The 20,382-nt window shown below is 34.4% G+C and overlaps 1 protein-coding gene across 11 annotated transcripts in view; it reads left to right on the top strand.

The window, feature by feature from the left end:
• The window catches only part of ADAM32 (ADAM metallopeptidase domain 32), a 168,674-nt gene that overhangs the window by 129,249 nt on the left and 19,043 nt on the right, over positions 1 to 20,382 (top strand). For 7 of the 11 annotated variants that reach the window (XM_079909326.1, XM_079909318.1, XM_079909320.1 and 4 more), the window contains 3 exons: positions 8,667 to 8,766; positions 9,897 to 9,950; positions 17,676 to 17,708. The exons of 1 other annotated variant lie outside the window; for it this stretch is intronic. In XM_079909326.1, coding sequence (XP_079765452.1) covers positions 8,667 to 8,766; positions 9,897 to 9,950; positions 17,676 to 17,708 — 187 coding nt within the window. Of the gene's footprint in view, positions 1 to 8,666; positions 8,767 to 9,896; positions 10,057 to 14,441; positions 14,469 to 17,675; positions 17,709 to 19,824; positions 20,059 to 20,382 lie in introns of those variants that run through there. 3 more of the 11 variants (XM_079909322.1, XM_079909321.1, XM_079909325.1) reach the window with 3 other exon arrangements.

Genomic DNA, 20,382 nt, shown 5'->3' with positions numbered 1-20,382 from the left:
AATGTATCATTTAAAGCTTGTGTTTCCTTATTTATTTTCATTTTGGATAATCTGTCCATTGGTGAAAATGGGGTGTTGAAGTCCCCTACTATGAATGTGTTACTGTTGATTTCCCCTTTTATGGCTGTTAATATTTGCCTTATGTATTGAGGTGCACCTATGTTGGGTGCATAAATATTTACAATTGTTATATCTTCTTTTTGGATTGATTCCTTTATCATTATGTAGTATCCTTCTTTGTCTCTTGTAATAGTCTTTATTTTAAAGTCCATTTTGTCTGATATGAGAATTGTTACTCCAGCTTTCTTTTGGTTTCCATTTGCATGGAATATCTTTTTCCATCCCCTTACTTTCAGTCTGTATGGGTCTCTAGGTCTGAAGTGGGTTTCTTATAGACAGCATATATATGGGTCTTGTTTTTGTATCCATTCAGCCAGTCTGTGTCTTTTGGTGGGAGCATTTAGTCCATTTACATTTAAGGTAATTATCGATATGTATGTTCCTATTCCCATTTTCTTAATTGTTTTGGGTTCGTTATTGTTAGTCTTTTCCTTCTCTTGTGTTTCTTGTCTTGAGAAGTTCCTTTAGCATTTGTTGTAAAGCTGGTTTGGTGGTGCTGAACTCTCTCAGGTTTTGCTTGTCTGTAAAGGTTTTAATTTCTCCATCAAATCTGAATGAGATCCTTGCTGGGTAGCGTAATCTTGGCTGCAGGTTTTTCTCCTTCATCACTTTAAATATGTCCTGCCAGTCCCTTCTGGCTTGCAGAGTTTCTGCTGAAAGATCAACTGTTAACCTTATGGGGATTCCCTCGTGTGTTATTTGTTGTTTTTCCCTTGCTGCTTTTAATGTGTTTTCGTTGTACTTAATTTTTGACAGTTTGATTAATATGTATCTTGGCATATTTCTCCTTGGATTTATCCTTTATGGGACTCTCTGTGCTTCCTGGACTTGATTAACTATTTCCTTTCCCATATTAGGGAAGTTTTCAACTATAATCTCTTCAAATATTTTCTCAGTCCCTTTCTTTTTCTCTTCTTCTTCTGGAACCCGTATAATTCGAATGTTGGTGCGTTTAATGTTGTCCCAGAGGTCTCTGAGACTGTCCTCAGTTCTTTTCATTCTTTTTTCTTTATTCTGCTCTGCAGTAGTTATTTCCACTCTTTTATCTTCCAGGTCACTTATCCGTTCCTCTGCCTCAGTTATTCTGCTATTGATCCCATCTAGAATATTTTTAATTTCATTTATTGTGTTGTTCACCATTGCTTGTTTCCTCTTTAGTTCTTCTAGGTTCTTGTTAAATGTTTCTTGCATTTTCTCTATTCTATTTTCAAGATTTTGGATCATCTTTATTATCATTACTCTGAATTCTTTTTCAGGTAGACTGCCTATTTCCTCTTCATTTGTTAGGTCTGGTGGGTTTTTATCTTGCTCCTTCATCTGCTGTGTGTTTTTCTGTCTTCTCATTTTGCTTATCTTACTCTGTTTGGGGTCTCCTTTTTGCAGGCTGCAGGTTTGTAGTTCCCGTTGTTTCTGGTGTCTGTCCCCAGTGGCTAAAGTTGGTTCAGTGGGTTGTGTAGGCTTCCTGGTGGAGGGGACTAGTGCCTGTGTTCTGGTGGATGAGGCTGGATCTTGTCTTTCTGGTGGCACCTGTATTTCTGTGGGAAGATTACCAGGAGTGTGACTACTTGGTTGAAGGGTATATATGTTTAAAATTCTAATATAAATCTGTTAAAGCCATATTTCTTTCCCAAAATGCCCAAACACTTTTAAATTTACTTGCAATGTAAACAAATACCTCCTCTACTTCATCTCTCTCCCTTACCCCCAATCTTCTTGAGCTTGAGATCTAGAAATATTCCTTTGAACACTCTGGGCATGTCAAATAAAACTTATCTGGAGCGTAAATTTGTCCAACAGGGCAATTGTTGACCTGCTAACAATCTTAAGTTCTCACTCCTTCAAATTCATGGCCATTGCTTATTCTTTTCTTCCCCATAAAATAACTAGTACTTACTCATCATTGAGGACTTTGAAAATTTAGAAATCTAAAGTAGAAAGCAAGAAATTAACCATATTTTTTTTACAATACAGAGTTAACTCTTCTCCTGCAAGCTTTGTTTCTTTGTCAATGTATGTACATGTGTACATATGTATAAATTCATTTATTCATTCATTCATCAAATGTGTTTGTTTGTGTGAGTATGCAAATTTATCCATTGAGTCACTGATTCAACAAAGCAGACATGGTAATATATATAAAGGGAAATAGCTTGCTTTTTTAATCCCACACATTTCTCTCTTAAGAACTTTTCCATGTTTTAAGTATTGCCTAAAAATCGTTATAAGAAACAATATTATTTACAATTGGCCCTCCATATCCATGGATGTGGAACCTGCAGATATGGAGGGCCAACTGTACTATGCAGTTTATATAAAGAACTTTGATATCTACAGGGGTCCTGGAACCAATCCCCATTGGATACTGAGAGATGACTGTAACTTTTTTATTTTAACCATTCTGTTATGTTAAATGTCATATGATATTTGATTCTTCATTATTACCAAAATTTGCTTTGATGAACAAACTTGTACATAAATATTTGTAAGCATTCTTGCTATTTCTATAGGATAGATTCCCAAAACTAGAATTTTAGAGTATAAGGGGGTTAATCCTCTTTAAGATATTAACCTACAATTTTTAAATGCTTTCCAATAAGTTTTATAAATTTATTCTATGGGAATAGGCATATGAGAATGCCTCTTTCATTTCTTCCTCTCAAGTCTAAGTACTATTTTATTTTTGATATTTGCCAACTTGATACACAAGAGAAAGTTCTTCACTATGGTTTTAATTGTCTCCTCTGACTGTTAGTGAGATTGAACACATATTCATATGTTTAATAACCATGTGTTGATCAGTAAATTATCTATTCCTACCTTTTGCCCATTGGTGTCTAAGATGTGGTTCCATGTATATTATTCATTTGTCAAATATGTATAATGGCTGTTTTATTTTCTTTACCTATCTATTCTCATACCAGTATAATACTTTTTTACATTTATAGCTATTGGTAAAAATCAAATATTTATATTGATATGGCAAATTTTCTAATTATCCCGTTTTTGGATTATTTATTCAAGACTTTGTTATTTTCAGGATAGTTTTATGTTTTCGTCACATGATGTTGCATATTCCTTGTTAAAATTATTTCTACGTATCACATAGTTTTGTTACTGGTGTGATTAGGGATCTTTCCTCATTGCATTTACTGTAAGAAAGTTAATGATATTTGCATATTCATTTCTATTCAGGCAACTTACTAAACTATAGAAAATTTTTGAGGTTTTTGGTAGACAGTCATCTCTTGAAAATAACAGTAAAATTACCCATTTATTTCTAGTGGCTGTACTTTCAGTTCTTTCTATTGCTTTATTATATTGACTGGATCTTAAAGGAAAATTGAAAATAATAGTGGTTATTTCCTGTAGGTACCTTGGAAGTCAACCTTGCCCTCTGATGCAATGTGTCTCAGATTCTTCTTGAGTTATCCAGCCCTATTTATGTAATCAATCACTCTGAGAAGCTCTGGTACTTTTGAAAAGGGGATGATATTCAAGGCCATAATTAGATCCCTAGGGGTACACACTGTATTTTTTTTCACATGAGGAGAGAGACAGTGGAGAAACAGTGAGGCTACTATCTGCTGTTTTTAAAAGAATTACCCTTTTCTCAGAAGTTCATGGATTTTTTGGAGTATGGAAGAATACATGGATCTTTAATCACAGTTTTGCCATAAACAAGTAGAAAGCTGGAAAGAAATGTATGAAACAACAGTTTTCAAATATTAGACAATAGGCAGCATAGGGCTTTATTCTTTGAGAGAAGGGAAACAAAAGAGATGTGATTTCCCTGGCTCTCCTCCTATTGTCAGGTTTTGGACTGCAGCGCCTTGGGTGGGATCTGGACTGAGCTCAGGCTCAGTAGCTTGAGGAGAAGGAGATTTGGCATTATGAGAAATTAAAGTGGTTGGAATCTGTGAGGCAGTGTTCCAGGGAAGAAGCATTGATATGCAGGAAGAGGTTCAGAAATTTGCGTAGAGGTCCTTATGGGTCTATCGATGAAGATCAAACCACACAAGACCAGGGAAAGAATGACAGAACTGTTAAGCTGAACAATTATCAATGTTTACAGAAAGCTGAGAGTTAATGTGAGTTACAATTAGTCAGAGTGAAGAGGTGTTTTTGAAAACCTGGGACATTCACTAGAGATCCCAGAAGAGTCATGCTTTACTAGTAGCACTAAATTAGCCTTAGAGAAAAGAATATTCTAAATCTGCCCTATCAAAGTTTAAAAACAAGCCTTAATTATACCCCAATAAAGATGTTAATAAAAAAACAAGCCTTGATCAAGCTGTTCTGCAAGTAACTTAACTGCCTGCCAGCACCAATGTGGCAATCTTTAAAGGAAAACAACACATTCTACAATATGATATTCACAGTATCCATCATAGCATTTTAGAAAGTAACAAACATACGAAGAAGGAGAATTATGTGAACTATACCAGGAGAAAAATTTAGTCAATAGAAATAGACCCGGAAGTGTTAAAAATGATGTAATTAGTTGACAGGGATTTTAAAAAGCTATTACAAATATTCTCATGGATTTAAAGTAAAACATTAACACGGTAAGAAGAGAACTGGGAGATATAAAAAAGCACATGGAATTTATAGAAATAGGAAAACACCATAACTGAAATGAAAAATTCTTTGGATGGTATTAACAGCACAACTGACACAGCAGAAGAAAATGTCAGTGAACCTAAAGATAAGGCAATAGAAACTATTCAAACTGAAACAAAAAACGTAAAAAAGACTGAAAAAAAAATGAATCAGTGACCCATTAGATGCTGTCAAATGGTTCAGCATATGTGTAATTAGTGTTGCAGAAGAAGAGAAAGAGGGGAGGCTAGAAAAAATTTTAAGGAATTTTCAAAATTTGATAAAGCATGAACTCAAAGTTCCAGGAAGTTCAATAAATGTCAAGCCAGAAAAACACAGATATATACCAAGACACCTTATAATCAAATTACTGAAATCAACAGTAAAAGTAGTTTTTTTTTTAGGCTGAAGAACAACTTTTATTTATTAAGAATGAATAATGATATATAATAATGAAAATAATAATCAAGAACTAATAATGTATCAAGAAGAAGGATTATTACTGACTGATACACATAACTGAAAAGCCCAAGCATGGCTAGATTCCAAGACTCAGATGATGCTGTCAGGATTCTGCCTCCCTCCATCCCTCGATTTGGCTCCCTTCCCTCTAGGATTCACTTTCATGCAGACTTCTCCACACGTGGTAATACAAGTGGCATTCAGCAGCTCTAAGTTTAAATCCTACCAGCAGTAACTCTGAGACAAATAGCTTCTCTTTCTAAAGGGTTCCAATACATTGACTAATTGGCCTGATCCGGTTCATGCACCAACCTCTGGGCATGGAAAGTGTGATGCATGGAAGCGGGGCAGGGTCATGTCCCACAGTAACCACTCTGCCGATTTATAAAGAATTCATTTCCCCCAAGAAAATTTCAGATACTGTTGCCAGCTGAATAGTGTAGATTCTGGGAAGAAAAAAATAGCAGATGTGTTCATTACTATTATCTTAAGACCATAACCACTTAACCATATTTCTCAGATAAAGAGGTTTACTGAAATAGCTATGTGTGTGATGGTTAAACTATTACATTGAAAAGGGACATTGAGTGATTAAGTCTACACCAATGTATTCATGAAGGTAGTCTCAAATGCCCACAAACAATACTGAACACAAGAACAAATGCTCAACTTTGGCTTGTCACAATAATAAATGACAAAAAATATACAAAGGACCAAAAGCAGAGATTTGAGGCCTAAAATCCGTATCTATACGATGATTTCTACTCACCCAAGGTTGATTGAAACAGGTAGCTTCCAATTAATAAAAGAGGTGGTTGCTTTAGTTATGAAAAGATAAATTATTAGTGTTCAGTCAGTCCTATTCAATCCGAAACAAACATGAAAGCAAAATATGTTCTTTTGTCCCCATTTTTTCCCCTAACAATTTCAAAGCTACAGAAACACTGAAGACTATTCCAATGAACATCCACATACCCTTCACTTAGATTTACCAGTGATTAACATTTTGCTGTACTTGCTTTCCCTAATAAAGGGAATATTTTAAATGTAGTCGGAGGAGAAAGATACATTGCATCTGGAGGAACAATGATAAGAATGACTCCAGGCTTCTTATCAGAAAATATGTAAGACAAAGAGATCTAAATGACGTCATTTAAGTGTGAGAAAAAACCTGTCATTTAGTGTTCTATATCCAATGAAAATATTTCAAAAATTAAGGATATAAAAGAATTTTTTCAGATATATACATCTGAGAGAATTTGTTGCTAGAAGATATGCACTAAAGGAAATATTAAACTGTGTTCAGATGGAAGGAAAATAATGTCACATGGAAATGTGGATCTACACAAAGCGATGAAGAGTGCTGGAAATGAAACAGATGTGGATAAATATAAAATAGTGTATCTCATTTAAACTTTTAAGAAGACAATTGACTTTTTAAAGTAAACACAATAATAATGTATTCTGGCATTTATAGCATATTTAGGCAAAGTTGTCTGTCGTTTCTATTGCTGGGATTTTCATTTGCATTTCTCTTACGGTTAATGGTGTTGAGCATCTGTTCATATTCTTGGTGGCCATTTGTATACCATCTCTGGAGAAATATCTACTCAAGTCCTTTGCCCATTTTAAAGTTAGGTTGTTTGATTTTTTTTTTGTTGACTTGTAGGATTTCGTTGTATATTCTGGATATTAACCCTTTATCAGATATATGGTTTGCAAGTTTTCTGTTCTATAGGTTGCCTTTTCACTCTGTTGATTGTTTCCTTTGATGCACAAACATTTTTAAGTTCGTTGTATAGCCATTTGTCTATTTTTACTTTTGTTGCTTGTGCTTTTAGTGTCATATCCAAGATATCATTGTGAAGTCCAATGTTACGAAGCTTTCCCCCTATGTTTTCTTCTTGGAGTTTTATAGTCTTAGGTCTTATATTTAGGTATTTAATCCATTTTGAGTTAATCTTCATATATGGTGTGAGATAAGGGTCCAACTTCATTCTTTTGCATTGGGTATCTAGTTTTCCGAGCACCATTTGCTGAAGTGATTCTCCTTTCCCCATTGAGTGGTCTTGGCACACTTGTCAAAGCTCCTTTGACTATATCAGTAATATGTTTACCAATAACAGTAACTGAATAGATAAATGGAGATATGGGAAAACTTTTTTTATAGTATAAACAATATAGAAGGAATAATGGAGTTAAGTAATTGTCAATGGATGCTAAAACTAGTGGGTGAAAGTTTTACGAGGACCCAGATACTTTCATAATCTCACAAGTATCTCCTCACAAATTGCTTATTAATTACAAATGGAGGCATGGTAACTTACAGTGGAAAAAACTTGGAAGACAGCACCTTAACCAAGTGATCCAAAGGTAACAACACAGTATTATGACAAAGTGACAACATGGTGTCTCCTGAGAAGGACGAAATATTTCTGTGAGGTATTTCACAGTAGACATACATATACACACACAACAACATGAAGGTGATGTGATAGAGCTAAGGCAATGGATAACCCAAACAGAATACTTTTTTCCTGTACATTTAAGCCATGAAATTAGATTCATGTTCTTAAATTGAGATCTTAGAAATTGAGAGATGTTTTATATGATTTTGAGAAGTAGCATAGCATAGTGGTCAAGGGCAGAGACTCTGAAACCAGATAGCTTCAGTTTAAATCCTGTCTCCATCACTTACTAGCCATGTGACCTTTGGCAAGTTAAACATCTATGCCTCAGTTTATTCATCTGTAAAGTAGGAATAATAATAGTCCCAACTTTATAGGGCTATTGTGAGGATTTGATGAGTGAATCTATATAAAGTGCTCAGAATAGAGACTCACACATAGCACCATAAAGTTGTTTGCTATTATTAATTAATTAATTACAGAAATTAATTATCTGATGCCCTCTTAGAATACAAAAAAACCTTTGCTTAAAAATCAAACAAACAAAAGCTAACAAACAAACCTGATGCTGGTCAAGGGCAGTATTATGCTAGTAAATGTTTACCAACTAGTGTGAGGAAGGGTAAAGTCCTCATTTGTAAGTACAAATACTTCAAACTACCCCATGATGTCACTGAACTTGAAGATGGGAAGAGATGTTACACACTCAGCCCTGGGAGCTGATACTGGCTGGCTCTAACACACCACTGGAATGGTCTCATTTTCATTAGAATTTATGTAGGTGTTTCTGAAATTGCACACTAAATTTTCTGGTGAACATTTGAAGGTGTTAAATTTTCCAGGTGCAAATATTGTGAGTCTCACGTTACAGCGGCTTTTTAGCGTGTGTGTGTGTGCGTGTGTGCACTTTAGGCTAAAAAGCCAAGCATTCAATTTGTAGAATTCTCTTTCTAAATAAATCAAATAAAATTACACTAGATGAAAATAAAAAAGTAAGCTTGATGATCCATCTGATAATTTTACTTTCTATGAGAAAATATTTTTAAATGATCATTTGAATTAAAAAAATGATTCTAGGTGTGCACTTCTGAGATGACGTGCAACTGTTCTAGTGGCTACAGACCTCCAGATTGCCGAGCACTCTCCGGAATACCTTCCAGATTGCCTGAGGGACAGGGCAAGTATCTCTCTCTTCTTGTATCCAGTTAATAAAATTCTCAAATTGCTTACCTTCGCAAAGACAAAGTTCGATTTTTGACACTTTGAAAGAAACCAGTATTTGTAATTAAAAGGTAAATAGGCTGCCTCAAGAACTAGATGCCAAATATGCTTCTTAATCCTGCTTTTTGTCCTAATATTAATTTTGAATATGATTGAAGCTGAGGGTATCTCTTAAAATTTTTATTTACTTATGTCTGACTTTCTCCTTTAAACTGTCTTTCAAACTTTTCCCCCTTTTATGCCTGATCCTGTGGTCTCAGCTCTATACAAACAACACACCCTGTGTCCAGCACTGTTAATGTGTCTGTTATAGAAGAAATAAAGGAAATAGAAGATAAGTTTTTAGTCTGGCGTTTATAGTTTAAATGATAAAAATCTATTAATTGCTGCTAAAGAGATGACAGAAGGGGCTAAAACAATATTCTGTTTGTTCACCATGACTTTAGTTTTCGTCATTCATTCATTGATTTAGCAAATATTTATTGAATTCCTAATATATACCAGGTGCTCATCATACGGCACTAGGCATGTACAGTAAGCAAAACAAAGTCCCACTCCTCATGGAATTTAAAGAATACCCGGTGCTAACTAGCTGCAGAATTAGGATTAGGAATCAAGTCTCCTATTTTTTATGGCAGTGACGTTTTAGTAGCACTGCAGTGACTCCGCATGTAAAAACAGATCCCTAAATGTCAAAGAGCCAACAATCTAATAAAGAAAAACAGGATATGCACAGATATAGTGGAATTCTGTGATAATGCACCTTGTAACAATGCAAGTTTGTTGGATAACCTCACAAGCAGATTATATATCACTGAAGTTTTGGGGTCCCACTTATAGTGGGATTTTGCTGTAGCTACTGTATAATGTAGAACACATTGGAACTTTCTGGAACTTAGTTTCTGTTCTTTTAGAATGAGAGTTTATAGAGATAGTCTCAAGTATTATGATTCTATTATTATTTTTCCATGTTCCTTGAATAACAATAAAAATTAAGAACATTGTAATTAGTTTGCTGTAACTTGAAAGTAAAAGTAGGCAGCTTAATTTTTTTACTCTGATTTTTTAATGTATTTTTATTTTTAGGTTTAATCAAGGAAAGAGGTTTTGAGAAGGCTGGGGAGAAGCAGTGGCTTTTGGGTACCTACATTGCTTTACCTGTTCTCGTCGTAGCAACCATAGTAGCTGTTTCATGGAAGCCTTTGAAAAAGTGGTTCAGCAAGAAAGAGGAACCCCAAAGTAGCGAGTAAATTGAATTTGTGTTCTGAAGTTAAACTTTAGTACCATTTAAATCTAGTCACATATAAGGAAATATTATGAGCAGCCATAATACTTTACATTTTACAAGAATTTTGTATGCTACATCAGTATCTCATTTAATTATTTGAGATAGTTTTGAATATCCTTATTTTAAAGATGCAAAAATTTTGGAATGTGGTTTTAATGACTTGCCAATGTCATCGCCTTGGTAATTGAGAGAGGAAGAACTAAAATGTATCCATATCTATTGCTTTCAAATGCCCAGTGATCTGTGTCACCTACAGGAGAAGTACCAGAAGTATTTATTTGTAATGCAGATTTATGAGCCATATCACAAATGAAATGTTTCAATTTGCATTGCTGCCTCATGTAAGAAATAATTTTAAAAATATTCTCTGGGAAAAGTCTTCAGAAAGCAAATTTATAATTTAGTATGTAAAATATTTTTATTTAAAAATATAGTTCAAAAGCAAAGACAGAACAAGGTGACAAACAACCATTTGCCCACCACTGGAAATAAACATGAATATTTTGTTTCTCTTATGAAATAAACCGCTGTATATACAGCTGCAATCCCCATCTCCCTCTCTGTGGAGAACAACCTCTGCACTGAAAGCTGGTGTGTATCACATATTTTTACTACACATGGCTACATCCCTGTGCCATATCTAGAATTATATATAATTTTAAATATTTATACTTTATGCATATGTTTACCCATCTAATTCTAAGTTTGTTTTTCCTTTTTTATGAGCAGTCTTCTCAGAGGTTTTTCTATTTTATTAGTAATTTAAAAATATAATTTGTCGTTCTGTTGAGATCCATATATTTCCTTGTGTTTATAATCCTTAACTTACGGTCTGTTCCTCTTTGCTACTCTCTTCACCTTTGCTATGTGTTTGTTAATTCTACCTTTGTGGAGTCTAATGCTTTGTTTATTAATTTTCAATTTTTCTTATTTTCCTAATATGCTTTTAAAGTGAAAACTTTCTCCCTTATATATCATTTCATCTACATTCTCCAGTTTTTAAGATACAGCTGATATTCAGTTTAAAAAATTAGAAACTTCCAGCACGATTTCTTATTTAAATCATGAAAAACCATGGTCTTTAGTTTTCAGTTATATGATTTATTTTTGTTGCTGTAAAAGTTATTTTCCAATTTTATTACCTTATTGGGAAAGCTTTGTCTCTGATTTAGACTCTTAAATGTTGGAACCAGAAAGGAAGTCAGTTTTTTGTAAAAATATATGCTTGATATGCATGCTTCAATTAATGTGATACAGTATGTTTTTTTCTTTGTTTTTAGAACAAACTTTTTAATTGTGCTGTTTCAAGTCATCTTTATACTTACTGGGTTTTTAAATTTTTTCTCTACTTGATAATTCATTTTCTATGAGAGGCAAATAAGGTTTACCAATATGTCACGGCTTTCTCTTCGATTGTTGAGACTTCTGCTTTATATACTCTGAGGCAGTGGCTAAATGGATAATGTTCAACATAGTTATATATTCTTGGTGTATTTTCTTTTTATCATTAATAATTGTATCTTAAATTCTATTCTCACTCTTACATTGCTATATGTCAACTTGCTCTTTGAAATTTAGACTTACCTATTACATATTTTTCATCCCTTATTTTCAACCATTCTTTGATTTTAGTTGGTACATTATAAACAGCCTTTATATGAAATGCAGTAGTGGAGTTTGTTACATTTATATGCTTAATATATGATGATATATATTCACATTGAAATTTACCATCTTATTTTCTTCCTACTTACTATCCTCTCTTTTTTTTTTTGCATTTTTTCCTTCTCTCAAAATCCATTTTCTTGGGCTTCCCTGGTGGCGCAGTGGTTGAGAGTCCGCCTGCCGATGCAGGGGACGCGGGTTCGTGCCCCGTTCCGGGAGGATCCCACATGCCATGGAGCGGCTGGGCCCGTGAGCCATGGCTATTGAGCGTGCGCGTCTGGAGCCTGTGCTCCACAACGGGAGAGGCCACAACAGTGAGAGGCCTGAGTACCGCAAAAAAAAAAAAAAAAAAAAAATCCATTTTCTTGATTGTGCTTTTTCTTCTTTTCTTTTTCTCTTCTACTATTTTGTACATTTTTATATTCTGTTTTTATTGTTTTAATGATTTTTGTTAACTTTTAGCATTTGTAGCTAATGTTGTATAATGTCTTAATTTAATCATTGTATATAATCTTCTGAATAACTCAAGGATCTTAGCCCTTTAACACTAACCTATCTTTTTCAATCTGTTTGTCATTTGGCTTTTCAGTTCCCTCCAAATAAGTTTTGTGTTATTGTGTTCTTATCATTATTATGTTTAGTTAATACTTATTAGGATTTCCTAATATATTTTCCAGATTCTTTATGATTCCCTTTTTTTTTTTTTTTTTTTTGGCGGTACGCGGGCCTCCTACTGCTGTGGCCTCTCCCGTTGTGGAGCACAGGCTCCAGACACACAGGCCCAGGGGTCATGGCTCACGGGCCCAGCCGCTCCGCAGCATGTGGGATCCTCCCAGACCGGGGCACGAACCCGCGTCCCCTTCATCGGAAGGCGGACCCTCAACCACTGAGCCACCAGGGAAGCCCTATGATTCCCTTTTTTTAAACTTAGTTTTGAAATAATTTAAGAAATATAAAAAGTTGCAAAAATAGCACAGAATTCCATTGTACTCATCACTTAGGTTTTCTCAATAATAACATCTTACATTAACATAGCACATTTTCACAGCCAGAGAATTGGTATTGGTACAATATTATCAATTAAACTATAGACCTTATTCATATTCACCAGTGTTTACATACATACACTCATTTTTGAGTATGTGTGTGTATATATTATGAAATTTTGTCACATGGTTTGTGTACCAATGCCATAATTATCGCCATTCTTTTTGGAATCCTGCTTTTTTCATTCTAGGTTCAATCTTCTTGGAGAAGTACTTGCTTTGGTAGTTATTACAGTGATGGTCTATGTGTAATCACTTGTTTGCCTTATATGCCTGGAAATGGTTTTATTTCACTTTCACTCTTGAAATTCTATATGGGTATAGAATTTTAGGTGGACAGTTATTTCTGTCAGCCCTTTTATGATGCCATTGAATTCTGGCATTTACTGTTGTTGAGATGTCTGCTGTCAGATTAATTAATTCATTTTTACCTTTATACTTGCACTTTTTTTCTAAGTTAGCTTCTCAAGTTTTCTTTTGTCCAAGGTATTATGTTACTGAATTATTACTTGTTCTGATATGAGTTTGTTTTTATTTTTCCAGCTCTGAATTCACAATCATCTTCAATTATCATGTCTTTCTTCAGTTCTGGAAGGTTCTCAGTCATTATCTCTTTAATGATTGACTCTTCCCCATTCTATCCCTTTTATTTTTCTGAAATCCCTATATTTTAGGGTCTTCCATTCTAGCCTCCATGGTAGATGTGATGGTTGTTCTCTTCCTCATCTTTATACTTCTCCTCCTTTTGCTTCTTTTCTTTTGACACTAAGAATGAAGCTTTTAAAAGCTGAGATACAATTTACATGTAGTAAAACTAATCTCTTTGGTTTATGTAATTCTATGAGTTTAACAAATGTGTACACTTACTACAACCTCAATAAATCATAGAACAATTTCATCACCTCAGAATTCCCTCTCACCCCACCTTCAGCTCCTGGCACTGACAGATGCCTTCTTTGCTTATAGTTTTGCCAATTCCAGAACTTTGTATAAATGGAATCGTATACTGTAGTACGTAATCTTTTGAGTCTGTCTTCTTTCCCTTGGCATAATGCATTTGACATTCATCTGTGATGTTATGTGTATCAATAGCTTGTTCTTTTTCTAATGTATAGTTCTATCGTGGTATAATTGACACACAGTAAATTACATATATTTTAAGTGTATAATTTTGTATGTTTTGATAATCTGAAAAGTAACACTGATGAAACCATCATCATGATCAAGATTATGAAGGTATCTGTCATGCCCCAAATTTCCTCGAGCCCCTTCGTAAGCCCCACTCCTGCCTCTTCCACCTGCTCTATCCCCATACTGCTGCTGATCTGCTTTCTTAGTTTGCATTTCCTAGAATTTTATGTAAATGGAATCATGCAGTATGTACTCTTGTTTTTGTCTGATTTATTTCACTCACCATGATTATTTTGCAATCCATCCGTGTTCTTGTGTGATCATTTTTTTTCCTTTTATTGCTGATAAGTATTCAGTTGTATGATTATACCATAATTTGTTCATCCATTCCATCTATTGATAGTTATTTGGATGCGTTCCAGTTTTGGGCTGTTATAAATAAAGCCATTATGAACATTTACATACAAATTTCTATGTGAACATATGCGTTCTTTTTCTTAGTTAATACCCAGGACTGGAACAACGGGGTAATATGGTAGGTATATGTTTCACTTCTAAAGAAAGAGCTAAACTGTTTTGCAAAGCAGTTCTTCTATCTTATATTCCAACCACTAGTATGTGAGAGTTCTAGTTCCTCCACATTCTCAACAACACTTATATGGTCATATATTTTTTTAATTTTAGCAATTCCGATAGTGTGCAGTGGCATCTCATTATGGTTTTAATTTGCATTTCTCTAATGACTAATGATGCTGACAGTTTCATGTGGTTATTTGTCAGATGTACATCTTCTTTGGAGAAGTGTGTATTCAAATATTTTACCCATTTTAAATTAATTAATTAAAATTACAATCCGGAGGTCTTTTATTCATTTATTTTTACACCTATTATGGCATGATTTCATAGGGAATGGGTTCCAACTCACTGGTTCTCACAAAGTGTGCTTCTCTGGATGGAGCAGGCTGGTGCTTCAGTCAAACCCATGTTCCTTTCCCTTTGGCTTCCTTCTTTTTCTGATCATATTTCCTTCATTTCAGGGAGCTATCTTGGTTCTTAGAGTGCTTAATATCCTCAATAAGTACATTAATTCTCTTGGCAAGAATCTTGCCCTTAATTCGTTTGTTTTCAACAATGCCAACAGCATGCTGGGTAACATTGTAGACTCCCAGTTTTTGTAACATTTGTGGGACATTTCTTTTTTAAATAGTGCCAGTTCCCTTGCTGTCTACAATATCACTTTTTTGTAAATTCCCATGTATGTGACCAAAGGAACAACCCCATGTTTTCTAAAAGTGTAGCAGGTGCCTCTTCTCTTTTCATTTGTGTTGGTCTTTTTGACAAATTACTGGAAGATGGCGGTTTCAGCTGAAAGACCCCATTTTTTGATTGGGTTGTCTTTTTATTATTGAGTCAGTCAGAACTTTTTGATCATTTAAAAAATGGATTGTTTGTTTTCTTATTATTGTATTTTGAGTGTTCATTATAAATGCTGGATACAAGTGCTTTATTATATATGTGATTTGCAAATATGTTCTTCTACTCTAAGGCTTTTCTTTTCACTCTTTTAAAGAGCAAAAGTTTAAAATTTTGATGAAATCCAGTGTATCAGTATCTTCTTTTATAGATCATGATTTTGATGTTGTAGCTAGGAAATATTTGCCTAACCAAAATTCATGAAGGTTTTCTCTCATGTTTTCTTTTAAAAGTTTTATAGTTTTAGGTTTTGCATTTAGGCTTATATCTAATTTGAACTAAGTTTTGTATGGGTATGAATTGAGTGTTTTTCTTCTCCTGCATAAGAATATTCAGTTTTTCTAACACCATTGCTTTTAAGCTTCGTTAAGTAGGATCAGAATGGTTAGCACTACGGAGGCAGTACCCTTCCATGTAACTCTACCAAACTCACTGTGAATTATGAGATTTTTCAACTCAGATGGTGGGAACACAAACTATTCCTGTTCCTATATGAGCACAAGAGATTGCTTCCTTTATTAGTTTCTAATCATTTTTCTCTGGCTCAGGGAGTTTCTTCACTTGCGTTCAGTGATTGGTACTCTGCAGAACACTCAAAGAGGACCCTCCACAGACATCAGGAGCTCTCTGTGCACCTCCTTTCTTCTCTGGTGTTCTGCCCTGAGAAGTGTAGCTGCCTTGGCATCCGCAGACCCTGTTACCTCAATTCAGGGAGCCTTCTGGCTTTGCCTGGGTTTCCCTTGCTGTGCTACAGGATGGCAACTCTCCTCAGGCAGTAACAAGGGGCAGTCACAGGTCTCACCTTTCTTCCCTTCTCTCATATATCACTATCCTGCCTAATATTCAGTGTCTGAAAACCAGCATTTAATGTATTTTGTCCAGATATTCATTTGTTTCAGGCAGGAGGGTAAATCCAGTCTGTTGCTCCATCTTGACCGGAATTGGAAGTGTGTCTTTATGGTTTGTAACTGCACTTTCATAGCTCTCTCTCCATCTCACATTCTGTTTGATTTCCTGAGATCACTCTCATTTCACCAATTCTTCCTTCTCTGTCCTGTTCTAGACTTATGGATTCTATTCTTGCAGAAATCTCTATGGAGATTCTAAATATTCTCCAAGTTTTTTCATCATTTGTATTTCTTGGTGTGTGAACTCATTGTTTTGCTCTGGCTGTTGACATTATCTATTAGGGGTTTGTAATCGTACAAACCTCTTTTCTCTTCAGTGTCTTTTCCTTTCAGTGTCTATGCTTTTCCCATGAGAATTCTGCATGCCCTGTGTTGAAGACATAAACATGTGGGTGGTTTCATTTTTGCTTCTTTTAAAGCAAAAATATTTGGAACAACTGCTATGCATGGTGTTCAAGAATTTGTAGGCGTGTGACTGGGGCCCTGAAAGTACATTTTTTGTAGGCTTGGGACTCTGCAGTGATGCATTTTCCCCCGTCTATTCCTGTTGCGTATCCCCTTTTCCCTGCTGCATTCCAAAGGCCACTGGTCAGAATTTTTACTATCCCTGTGTAATGGGTGGTATGGACATTCATGGCTCCCAGGTTAAATGGCTCCAGTTAAGGAGCTCACTTAGTTTCCTTGCATGCAAAGGCCTCATAACTTCTAAGGAATGGGTATTAAATCTCTAGTCCCAAAGTCATATCGCTGGTTTAGACACCCCTGCAATCATTCACTTTTATCTCCTGTTTACCCTTTGAACTCAGTTTCTTCATTTTTTACTAGCACCGGGAGAATTCTTTTCTTGTTGTTAACCTCAGTTATGTATTAACTGTTTGTCTTATTTTTTTTCAGCACTCCTCTTTGAGGAATGGAAAGGGGAATTGTCCCACCAGCTCATTCTGTCAGATTGTCTAGAAGTCAATATGGGTTTTAACTTATAAAATGTAGCATTTCTTTATCAATGAATAAAAAATTAAAAGTTGGAGTATAAAGGTCAGAATCAGGAATTCAGGGTCAAACCTATATTCTGTGTTTAGAAGTGATAAGGGAAAAGAAAATTTGTGCCTTCTTGATAATTTCTTTAGTACAAGTTTGAAATGCACTCTTTGTGGATGAGGTATATAAGTAAATAAGAATGTTATTTATTTGCATCTTTGTTCAGTGACCTTGGACATGATTTTCTTTTTTGGTAACTTACCTTATAAAAGAGATAATACTGCTTATAAAATGGCCTGACTTTTATTTATGCAGTTGGCAAGCGCTCTTAAGACTAACTTTGGACACTATTTTCCTTTTTTTTTTTAATATCCAGATCAGAAGGCAGCACTCACAGAAATGCTAGCAGGTAGGTAAATTGGAAGGCATCTTAAGATACATGTTGAAAATTAAGAATGAATAATTCACAATGTCTAGATACTGTTCGAACAGCTAAGTTTGGTAAAGTAATCCACTGAAAACCAGGCTACTAGTATATAGTAATTTAGTTTCTAGTAAATTAGTCTTTTATTCATTTAATAAATACTTATTGGAAGTCTACTCTGAGGAAACAAGGAATAAAATGGCTGACTCTAATAAAAGATAGGATATGTATAATTAGTAAAGAAAAAGGATGTATAGTGCCTGGAAATTACCCAGCTTGGGTTATATTTATGTACTGCTTGGGTAAACAAACAAGCAAATGCTTGACATTTGATAGATTGTCCATGACAGAACTCATGTATAAATTTCTATAATAATTTTGGGTTGATGAGAACTAATTACACTGACTTAGCTGTGCTTTTCTTTTAACATTAATAAATAGCATATTGTCCCCGTTAATATTTCTTAACCATAAATTCTGTCCTTACTGTTTTATAACTGCTATACCAACATTCTATTCTATTACATTATCTAATGTAACTTTTCATCCCCTTACTTTCAACCTTTTATTTAATTTGGTCTCCTGAAAACAGCATGCCAATGGAATTTTAAAATATGTAACCTCAAGAGTTTCTCAATAGTTGAATTGAATATGTTTATATATTTATATGTGTGCTGATATGTTTAGACTAAATTCTACCATTTTTTTTCTATTTATCATGCGTTTTCAGTATTTTCTCTTTCTACTTTCATGTAGTCCATCATATTGATTGTGCTTTCATTGTTTTTTCTTTCCTTCTATCAATTTGGTCATTATATGTTCTAGTTATATTCTTTAATTCTTTAATTATTATATTATGGTTTATTAAATTATTAAAATTAAATGTAGATGAAGTTACAATTTTAGATATAAAAGTACTTATAATCTTCTTCTAACAATTTATGGATCTTAGACCATTAAACCTTATACTCTTTTCTTCACTCTTCCATAGCATTATCATTTGGCTTTCAGTTACTCCTGAATTTTAACCTGATACAAATAAGTCATCATTATCATTATTATATTTAATCAAAACATACTAGGATTTCACTACATATTTGTAACTTATTTACTCACTATTCTTTTTTGAATTTAATTCCATTTTTTTAATGTTCAATCTCCCTTTTGGTGAAGTACCTCTCTTAGAATTTCCATCATTGAGTCTATGTGTAGTAAACTATTTATCTTATCCACCTAAAATTATCTTTATTTTCACTCTTGAGTATGAGTTTATGTAGTATAGACTTCTATGCTGAGTTATTTTGCCTTCGCTATTTGAAGATATGTCAGTGTAATGTGGCATTTACTATTGATGATGATAAATCTTCTGTTAGTGTGTTGATTCATTTATTCCTTTATGATTAATAGGAGTTTTACCTAGTCATTGCATTCTTATTGCTGCATAACAAATTACCACACACTCAGTGACTTAAACAACATTCATTTACTATGAGCAAGTTCTGTAAGTCAGAAATCCAGGTGGATTTGACTGGGTTGTCACAAGTCTGACCTGAAGGCCTGAAGGCCAGGCTGGGATCATAGCTCATTTGGGTTGTAAGAAAAATCCAATTTCTTGCAGCTGTAGGTCTGAGGTATCTCTTTCCTTGTTGCCTGTCTGCTTGGAGCCCCTCCGTCTCCCAGAGGCCACCTGCATTGCTACTCATGTACCTCCCTTCACCTTTAAAGAAACAAGAGTAATATAAGGATTCCTAAGGCTTTGACTCTCTCTTAATTTCTTTCCTCTACCAGCAGGAGAAAACTCTACTTGTAAAGGGCTGACCTGATTGGGTCAGGCCCACCAAAATAATCTCTGTATTTTAAGGCCAACAGATTTGGAGGTTTAATTACATTTGCAAAATCTTTTCAGAGCAGTACTTTGAAAAGTGTTTGAATAACCAAGGAATGGGAATCTTAGAATTCTGCCTAACATAGCCATTGTTAGAATTCTGCCTAACATAGCCTGTACATGTATTCCTTGTCCTTAGAGTTGTTATTTTGTTATAATGTATTCTGGTAGAGATTTTTTTAAAAATCATGAGCTGGACCCAATATTTTCTTTCAGTGTGAAGACTCATACCTTTCTTCAATTTTGGAAAAGTTCTAGACTTTTTCTCTTCAAATACTGACTCTCCCCCATTCTAAATTTTCTGTGTCTAAATTGTTCCATGTTTCTTAACTGGACTTTTATGTATATTTTATATTCTGTTTAGTGTTCTAGGTGATTTCCCTAAACAATTCAAAATCAACAATTCTTTTTTTTTCAGTTCTGTCATGTGTTTTTTAATTGAGGTATAGTTGATTTATAAAATTATATGTTTCAGGTATACAACATAGTGATTAATAATTTTTATAAGGATTATGCTACATTTATTGTTATTATAAAATATTGGCAATATTCCCTGTGCTGCACAATATACCCATGTAGCTTATATATTTTATACATAGTAGTTGATACCTCTTAATTGCCTATCCCTCTCTTGTCCCTCGCCCCCTTGCTATCTCCACTGGTAACCACTAGTTTGTTCTCTACATATGTGACTCTACTTTTGTTATATTCACTAGTTCATTTCACTTTTTATATTATACAAGTAAGTGATAACATGCAGTATTTGTCTTTTCC

This window comes from Stenella coeruleoalba (genome assembly GCF_951394435.1).
Source record: "Stenella coeruleoalba genome assembly, chromosome: 21".
NCBI classification, from domain to species: domain Eukaryota; kingdom Metazoa; phylum Chordata; class Mammalia; order Artiodactyla; family Delphinidae; genus Stenella; species Stenella coeruleoalba.
This window is presented reverse-complemented; position numbering and strand designations above follow the sequence as displayed.